General features: G+C 47.7%; 1 protein-coding gene across 1 annotated transcript; it reads left to right on the top strand.

Moving 5' to 3' along the window:
• Positions 1–1,646: 1,646 nt before the first annotated feature.
• On the top strand, positions 1,647–8,821 carry CRYBA1 (crystallin beta A1). Its single transcript, XM_004706910.4, has 6 exons — positions 1,647–1,671; positions 3,087–3,151; positions 4,575–4,693; positions 5,786–5,927; positions 7,893–8,035; positions 8,674–8,821. Exons 1-6 carry the CDS (start codon positions 1,656–1,658, stop codon positions 8,819–8,821), a joined length of 633 nt encoding a protein of 210 aa, XP_004706967.1. The 5' UTR covers positions 1,647–1,655.
• The last annotated feature ends 702 nt before the right edge of the window (positions 8,822–9,523 follow it).

The raw sequence follows: 9,523 nt of genomic DNA, 5'->3' as shown, positions 1-9,523 counted from the left end.
TAATTGGTTCCCCCTTTCTACCCCACATTCCCTTCACCCTCCAGGCCTCGCCCCTCTCACCACTGGTCCTGAAGGAGTCATCTATACTGGATTCCCTGTGTGTCCAGTTGCTATCTGTACCAATGTACATCCTCCGGTCCAGGCAGATTTGTAAGGGATCATGATAGTGGGGGGGAGGACAAATAGATACTCCTCTCCTTTTTTTTTTTTTTTTTTGAGGTTGAGGCTGACGGACTTGCCCAAAGTCACCCACGTTCACCTCCCGACAGCACTCCATCACCCTGCCTCTCTGAAAATAATACATCCTCTTCTTCAGGGGTCCCGGGGAAGCCCACAGACCTGCTCCATGACCCTGTCCCATATGGAGCCCCGGCGGCACCACGGTTACACATGCACCAGAACCACAAGGTCAGCCGTGGAGCCACCAGGCATTCCACGGGAGAAAGACCAGTCTTGGAGGACACGTGCCGTGCCCTGCCCTAGAGGGTCACTATGAGCTGGCCTCAACTCGCTGGCGGTGAGCGGCTGACAAAGACAGTTTGGCAGTGGGTTTGGTTTTGGGATTTGGGGACCCTGACCAAGTGTCCAGAATTTCCATGAAAAAGTCATTTGATCCACTATGGCAGAGCCACACAGAACCGTGGGCCTGTGTGAGTTCCGATGGCCTGAAACAAGGCCTTTGGAAACCAGGCCTGCTTCTGAGACATCTGCCGCAAAAAGCAGCTCCGCTCCGTTCTGCTCCGACGCCCGCAGGGTCGCCACCAGTGGGAGTTGACTTGACAGTGAAATCAGCGATTTAAAACCCCAAGGGTAGATCGGCTCCACCCTTTGACAGGAAAGCGACGCCATCACCATGAATTCATGTTCACTACAATTGCTCCGGGCCCTTGTGTCTTCTGTTGTTCGGTGCCAAGGGGTCGTTCGGACGCACAGCGAGCTGGGGACAGCGGCAGGAAGCTCGGCTCGGCCCGCGTCGCCCCACGTTGGAGCCCCGGGTTGCAACCATGGTGTCCACCCATCTCCCTGAGGACCTTCCTCTTCTTCGCCGCCCTACACTATACCGAACAGTGTCCTTCTCCAGGGGCCGGTCTCTCCTGCCAACATGGCCACTAGCCTGCGGTGATGGAATCCATCTCTGACCTCTTACCTCCTCATCGATAAGCACCACGAAGGGCAAATTCGGAAAACAGAGCGAACCCCTTTCCCCGCCTCTGTTAGGTGTAGAATGCGAAGAACCCTGCTACACTGGCGAAGAACAGCAACAAGCAGCAGCTATGTTCCACGTGGGAAGTGAGGTGTCTTTGGATGTGGTTGCTATAAAGCGGGGCCTCTCAATGGGTGGGGGACCACCCCAGAAAAGAAGCAAGCATAGGTCTTTCACTTCAGAGGCCCCTCGGCTGGTCTTGAGCTGCTCCGAGTTCAACAGCCCAGTTCTGGACCAGACAGCCCGGCCCACAGCCGCAGGGGCCTCTTTGCATTGTTTAAACAAAGGCTCCCATGGGTGCCCAGCCTACAGGCTTTGTCGAGAAAGCTCCGGGGATCAGGGGGAACAAAGGCAGAGGGCAAGCAGAGTGCTGACACGGCTGAAAGCCCCCAGCCGTGGGCCTACAAAGAGGGGTGTGCTGAGGGCTTGGCCCCAGCTGGAGCCCCAGACTATGCAGCAGGAGCTGGGTGAGTAGGACCCGAGGGCTGCCTTTGGAGGCGGCTCTGTTCTCCTGTCCTGGGATGACGAGAGGACAGTGGGGGAACTCGGGGAAGAGGCAGCCTTCTCTTCTTGCCACACAAGAGGAATCACTTTCGGGGAAATAACCACCGGCCCAGCCACCCTGACTGGAGAGAGGGGGGCATGGGGACCCAAGAGGGTGGCTGACTCCTGGGGCATAGCCGGAAGGCAGGCACAGGAGCTGGGATGTGTTGCTCACTATAGCAGAGGTGACCAACCCTCACCTAGTGGGGCTTCCCAGCAGCCAAAGCTAAGAGCCATGAAACGTATCCTGAGCCTTGAAACCTGAGGCCTAGCTTCTCTCTCCCTCTCCTCCCCTTCCAGCCCCTTTCTTCCTACTACCGTTTTTCTCAGTGGCTGGAACCCAGGTGGCCCTATTGGGCAAGTACTGGCCTGCTCATTGGAAGGTCAGTGGTTTGAATCCACTAGCTGCTCCCCAAGAGAAAGGCGAGGCTCCCATAAGGATGGGCAGCCTTGGAAACCCCATAGAGGTCACTAAGAGTTGGAATCAACTCAGTGGATTAGAGGATGAATTATTCACATCTCTGAACTGGAGATCATGATCGTACTTAACCTCATGGGCTTGTTGTCAAGAGTCAAGGCGTCCACGCATGAGAAGCATTTCAAGCAGGGCCAAGTTTAGAGGGAGCCCCGGGTGAGGTGTTTGGTTTTTACTCCCCCTTCTTTGTTCCTGGTTTTTTTCCTTCAGGAAGTCTTTCTTAACACACCCCTCCCCACACGTGTCTTATGGTGGTGATTCACCCAGGGCCTGCCAGGGCAATGTGCACCCCCGGCCATGACTGGTCAGAACACAGCTCAGTGCTGTGAGTGGGGCTAGAGGGGGCCGGAGAAAGCTGGTCCTGCAGCCCAGGAAGGGAGGAGAGTGGCTGAGGAGGTGAAAGCTGGGCTGGGTAGGCTGTGAACGACAGAGAAGCAGACCGGGAAGGGCTGCGGGGTTCTGCCCGGCCCCTGACCATTTGAAGGTGGTAAGGAGCCCTGTGAGAGTAAGACCTCTAGGGGCCGTGGGGCAAGGGGAGCTGGTGGAGCCCTGGCATGGCTACAGTGTGGCTGAACAAGAGAGGGCTGGACTAGATGGTTGCCCAGGAGTTGATATGGGGCTATGTGAGCCTGAGGCAACACTGCCACCTGTAGGGGGTGCCTGGAGGCCAGAGTAAGGCCATTGCTTTTCCTGGGCAGTCGCCTGGGTCCTTTCAAGAATCCTGCCCAGAGAGTTTTACAGCAGGAAACACCAAGGCTTGGCTCATAAACAGCAGTGGCGAGATTTCAACCCGTCTATTGAACTTCAAGCTTGCTCCCTCCTCCGTTCTAGAGCCCCATTCCACGGAAGTGTGTTGTCTTCCAGAAACCCTTCCATCGGCCAAGATGGCTCACACCAATCCCAAGCCAGGACCCCTGGGGCCATGGAAGGTAAGTCCATCCTATCACATGAGAATTGAAGAATGGAGACCCAGCACATCAGGGGGTGAGGGAGTGCCACAAAGCAGGCCCCAAGGTTGCAGGAGAGTTATGCTTTCAATGTGACGACGATCAACCAATAAGCCCCTAGCAGGCATCAAACTACGGCCCGCGGGCCACATGCAGCCCACCGAGGACATTTATCCAGCCCGATGGGTGTTTCTCCCCCATTTGTTTTTTTACTTCAAAATAAGATATGTGCAGTGTGCATAGGAATTTGTTTATAGTTTTTTTTAAAACTATAGTCCGGCCCTCCAATGGGTCTGAGGGACAGTGAACTGGCCCCCTGGTGTGTCATGATGGGATGGACGATGAGCTGCTGGCGGCAAGGTTGGTGGTTCAAACCATCAGCCACTTGGAGGGAAAAAGAAGAGGCTATCTGCCCCCATCGATGTCCAGTCTTGGAAACCTTATAAGTTCACTATGGGTTGGAATTGATTTGACGGCAATGGTTTGGTTTAGGATTTGTAGGCACAGGGCTGACCCAAAGTGCTGACCCTGTTGAAGGAAGGCTCTCTCAGGAGGTCCACTGTTGGAACAGAGGAAAGATGGCCCTAGAAGCACATGATGGGTAGGAGATGGATGATGCTCGGTTTCCTAGGTCAACTGTTTGCCAGACTCTTAAAACTCACTGCAAAACAAGCAATCCTGAGGGGATTGTGCCTTTGGGGAAACTGAGGATCCAGAAATGAAGAGAGACTTGCTATCAGACCTCAAAGGAGTAACAGAACTCAGCTCTCCTACTCCCAACCTACGGTTGGTTTCAGTTCCTGGCTTCAGGCCGTTCACGACTTTCCTTCATGCTCCATCTCGGTCAACCTTGTTGGGTCAACTCTGAGGCCAGCTCACAGCTTTGGGAGTGGTCTCTGTCCTCTGACCAGGCTCCCAGAGGCAAGATCTAGTTCAAGGAATAAGAGAAATAAAAGCTCTTTATATTTTAGGCTTCTGTAGTGGGTATGGTTGAAGAAGTTAAAAAAATAATACACAGGGAGCTCCTGAGATTCCTAAGATCTTGCCCTCTGGAGCACGCTTTGTGTGGGAAACGTGATGGAACACAGTCCATGGGATTCAAACCATCAAACCCTTGGTTTGTCTATTTGGTAGTTATCACTCCTGGCACACAAATCAATGCCCCACACTGCAAACTGATGCAAGCCTAGGCATACCAACAATCTGTGGGTTAATTCAAACCCTTCTCTCCTCTGTCTCTCTGGAAAAGATCTCATCAGGCTCATATGCCATGACCTTGGGCATGATCAGCTGAAGCGGGTAACAGAAAACAGAGGGTCAGATACAAGTGAACTGTCAACTTGGACCTCTGCTCTTCCTAGTATACCAAAATCTAGCTCTCTTGCCCCATTCCATCCCATTTCAGATGACCGTCTATGACCAAGAGAACTTCCAGGGCAAGAGGATGGAGTTCACCAGCTCCTGCCCAAATGTCTCTGAGCGCAGTTTGGATCATGTCCGGTCTCTCAAGGTGGAATGCGGCGCGTGAGTAGGGGCTTCAACATGGGACCCTAAGGATGGAGATAAGGGAAGAAAGGTGCTCCCCCAGACCCTAATTGTTTCTGGGAGAGAGACCTCAGTACTGACACAATCCCCAAAGAGATCACTGTGTGTGTACATCACCCGAAGTGAGAAACGTGAGGTTCTAACTTGGTACTGGGTTAGGAGGGGGTTCAAAGAGTAGAGCTCATGGACGGGGCAGCAAGAGGAACCAGATCTGTGCTTCTAGAGCCCAAAGGTTGCTACCTGCAATTCCCTCAGAATAGTCACAGGACCCTGGACTTTTCTTGCCCAGAGAGAAGAGCATGCCTCTCTTGCCCCAACCACCTGACTTTGCCCAGTACAACTTCTTTTTGTTGCTGAAAATGAAGGAGGGCATGAAATAGTGATTTGACGACAGAGAAGAGGTGAATTAAAAAACAAGGGAGGTGCTGTCAGCCATCCAAACAGATGAGTTTGAAAAAAGGTTTCCAAGAATGAAATCGCAGATCTGACAAATTTATTAAGTGTCATGGAGAGTACTTAGAAGGTGATTAGGTTGTTTTATAAAAAAAATACATAATAAAATAAAAATAATAATTACATAATCTTGGGGGAAAATCTGTTTTGGCGGGGGTACCCCCTTGTATGGCTGTAGATTACTTTTCCCGATAACATTTTTTTTCCATTAACATTTCTTGGGCCACCAAAGTATAACTTTTTCAGCGAGTAGTCCCAAAACAATGATCACCTTTATAAATCTGCTTGAATAGCTGCCAGCTTTTCCCCTCCTGCCTCTTATGATAAATACACCTTTTATGGCTTTATTGGTAGGTACTGGCTTGATAGTTTACCCCTGTATTATCTAGACCGTAGGGGCCCTGCTGGCGGAGTGGTTACACAAGGCTGGCAGTTTGAAACCACCAATTAATCGCTCCCAGAAAGGGTCCGTCTCAGAAACCCCCAGGGGCAGTTCTACCTGTTCTATAGGGTCGCCGTCGACTCTGGGTTGGAGTCCACACGGTGGCAGTGAGTTAAAGCGTCCTCCCGACCATGGAGCCTCCAAGCATCATGACCACCACTACCTCTCTTTGGCAGCTGGATTGGTTACGAGCACACCAACCTCTGTGGACAACAGTTTATCTTGGAGCGAGGAGACTACCCTCGCTGGGAGGCCTGGAGTGGGAGTAATGCGTACCCCATCGAGCGCCTCGCGTCCTTCCGCCCCATCTGTTCAGCTGTGAGTCTCTGAAGTCTCCAATTCTAAGCAGGGGGTGGGGTGGCAGCCTACAGGGTGCCCGCAGATTGACATTTGAGTTACTTCTCAGCAGTTAGGGTGAAATGCAGCCGTGTAAAGGACAAAAGCAACGTTGCTCCCCGTTCTCTAGGCCGGCCACTTGACTTTGCTCTACCAGGTTGCGTTTACTTGAAGCTGAAGGCAAGGGCCTCCTCCTAAGAGCCGGAAATGGATATCCAAGAGTCCGGATCTTCAAAAGTCCCCAGGACTAGTGAGAGCACTTATGCGCAGCAAGTAAATCTGCAGCCAGATAACATTTCAATCTGCCTAACACTTCACTGCAGAAAACCGGGCACTGGTAACCATGACTGGAAATGAGGAAATAAGCAAGCCTTCCAGTTATGTCTGCTATGATCAAAGTCTTCATTTCTAACATTAAGCATTATCCAATGGATTTTCATAAAAAGAAAGTTTTAGAAGGATTTAAAGCAGAAGCAGGATGTGTTGAAAATGGCCCTCCTGTCTGGAATGGAACCTTTCCAGATATTACACCCACCCCCACCCCCCAAATTCCCCTTGCTCGTGGTTTTAAACTGAGACTGCGCGCGCACACACACACACACACCAAATTGATACTGAACACACACACACACAATTCCCCTTGCTCATGGTTTTAAACTGAGACTGATCTCAGTCTTGGCAAAATTCAAGGACTTTAGTTAAACCAAACAGCTCTCAATTTGCCCAAATTTCTAAAGTGATTTTTCTTTTTTATTACACCCAGGTATAATTTGAATACAGCCAAATGCATATTTCAAGTATAAAGTGAGTTTTGAAATATATATACATCCATGTAACCAACAGGTTAATCATCAAATACAGCAATTTCATCACACCTTAAAATTTCCCGTATCCGGTCCAGTCAGCTGTTCCCCAACCATCACCAGGGTTGTGTTTTGAATTAGTCTCCACTTCTTAATGCGTGTGCAGTGTTCTACTTCATGTAACACAACTTAATTGACTCAATACTGGCCATTTAGGTTATCTCCAACCTAAATGTGTCAATGTATGTACACACACACACACATGTATTTACACACACACACACACACACACACAGTTAAGTACATAGCTAATCCCAATCAGAAGACTACTCCAATGTACGTTTGTTCTGACACATCAACCCCTCATTTTAAGGTTTTCATTATTGCATTTTAAAATGTAAATGTAATTTTCTGTGAAGTTTACGTTATAATGAAGTTGTGCTCATGATTTTACAAAACCATTAAGCTTGGTTGCTTATGTTGTACTTGTTTCTCTTATGCAGGTTTTTTCTTTTTAAATCATTTTATTGGGGACTCATACAACTCTTACCACAATCCATACATACATCAATTGCGTAAAGCACATTTGTACATTCATTACCCTCATCATTCTCAAAACATTTGCTCTCCACGTAAGCCCCTGGCATCAGCTCATTTTATGATCAGTATCAAATTGTATTGTCTCTGGGGGTAGGAAACATGTGAAAGCGGTAACATCAGCACATTAAGTGCTGCAACACTGTATGCAGTACATTACTAGCACAAAGTACCACAAACACAAAATGTAATGGTTATAAGCATGGCTCACTGTAATTCAATTTAGTTTTATAGCTACACATATACATGAGTTCGTGTCCTAAACACATTACTTTTCCTATTAACTTGTGACATTTTTCCACATTAGTAAGAATCCCTTAGCTGGCTGTTGCCAGTATTGTCTCCAGTTGTATCCTCATTGGTCTTTCTCGTCCTACAGTATAAAACCAGTAACTTGTACATTTAAAAATGTTACATAGGTTTATGGCTGTCTCTTTTAAGCTTCCCTATTGCTGGATTCTGTACAATGATTGTTCCTTTCTTAAACTAGAAAAGCCTACTTGCACGACAATTTAAGAATTGCCATTCCTTAATGTGTGAACTATAGAATCATAAAGAGTCCAAGATGACCATCTTTGAGAAAGAAAACTTCATTGGACACCAGTGGGCGCTCTGTGACGACTACCCTTCTTTACAAGCCATGGGTTGGTTCAACAATGAAGTTGGTTCCATGAAGATACAATGTGGAGCGTAAGTGTAAAAACTGGGTTTAGAGCACATTTCAAAGTGAACTCCTGCCAGTGTAGACCTTGTGAATATTAATACACCGCTGGTCGTTTTAGCCAGTACTGTACATTAAGACCATATTGGTATAGACACGGCATCCTATTAGCTGCGCCTCAAACTCTTGGTGCCACCTGCTTGCTTTCTCTCCCCCCACATCCCCTTATGGGAACATTGGACTATTGCTTTCTTCTCAGGTATTCATAAAGACAAATAATGTCCAAGGAATTTGGGCAAAATAGCTTTTTCCAGAACTATTCATGTCTTTAACAGCAGAGCTGCTGAGTTTACAACGGATCCAAATGCTAACCTGGTTGTAAGATGTTATACATAGGAGCAGTGAGGCGCATAAGCATTCCACAGCTAACCAAAAAGTTGGTTTTTTGACAGCCTTGGACACCCTATGGTGCAATTTAGGTGTTTTAAGGAGTATGAATTGGGACTCCGTGGCAAAAAGCTTTGCTCCTTTTGCCAGTGTGCCTAGCACATCGAGGACCATTGTATTCTAAACCTAAATGCGTCCTGAACATTGTACAGAATGTGCTGAGGTTTAGGTTGACCAGGTTCCTAACTGGTAGTAAAAATAAATACGCTTTGCATTTTAGTTGGGTCTGCTACCAGTATCCTGGATACCGTGGGTATCAGTATATCTTGGAATGTGACCACCATGGAGGCGACTATAAGCACTGGAGAGAGTGGGGATCTCATGCCCAGACTGCCCAGATCCAATCGATTCGTCGTATCCAACAATAGTGGATTAAAAGCTCCAAGCAAGAATTCCTCAAGCATGAGACCTTGCGCTAATGCACTAGTTTTGATGCACTCTAGAATGAGTTTTGTTCTGCTTCCACGTTAGCTGCTGAAATGAATAAAAAACGTCATTTATGGAAACCACAAAACCCAATCTTCTGGACTGTATTATCATGCTTTACACAACTCATTCATGCAGCTGTGAATTTTTAAAGGTGTCAAACCCGTGTTTGTGCAATTCTTTTGAAACCCATTTTTATTGGGAGTTCTGACAGGTTTAACAACCCATAATCCGATTAGATCAAGCATGATTGTACAATTGCTCGTGCACAGTTATCAAGCCCAAGTATTCTCTTGATCTTGAGGCACACAACCCAAATATTACCTCACAGACACACATTAGACTGGTCTTTCTTCTCGACACTTTCTCTTCCAATGGCATTTCTAGCACTCATTTTGGACAAAATATGCAAGAAACAAAGTAAGCTAATAGTCAAGGACCAATTACTTGTGTTTAAAAGATGCAGAATTGCTGGTTCTATTTGTTGATATCAGCATTTATTTTTTTCTCCCTCTTGTGAAATATAAGTAAACCTTAGGAACCGCCTTGGATATATTCTGCTATATATATTTTTTCATAACACTAGGAATAAGTCCAGAATTTTGGCCAATGTAACATTCTAGAAACTTAATTGCTTAGCTCAA

This window comes from Echinops telfairi, unplaced genomic scaffold (genome assembly GCF_000313985.2).
Source record: "Echinops telfairi isolate 266 unplaced genomic scaffold, ASM31398v2 ScPeMD7_7458;HRSCAF=8496, whole genome shotgun sequence".
NCBI lineage: Eukaryota > Metazoa > Chordata > Mammalia > Afrosoricida > Tenrecidae > Echinops > Echinops telfairi.
Note: the sequence above shows the minus strand (reverse complement) of the source record. Positions and strands in the feature narration are given on the sequence as shown.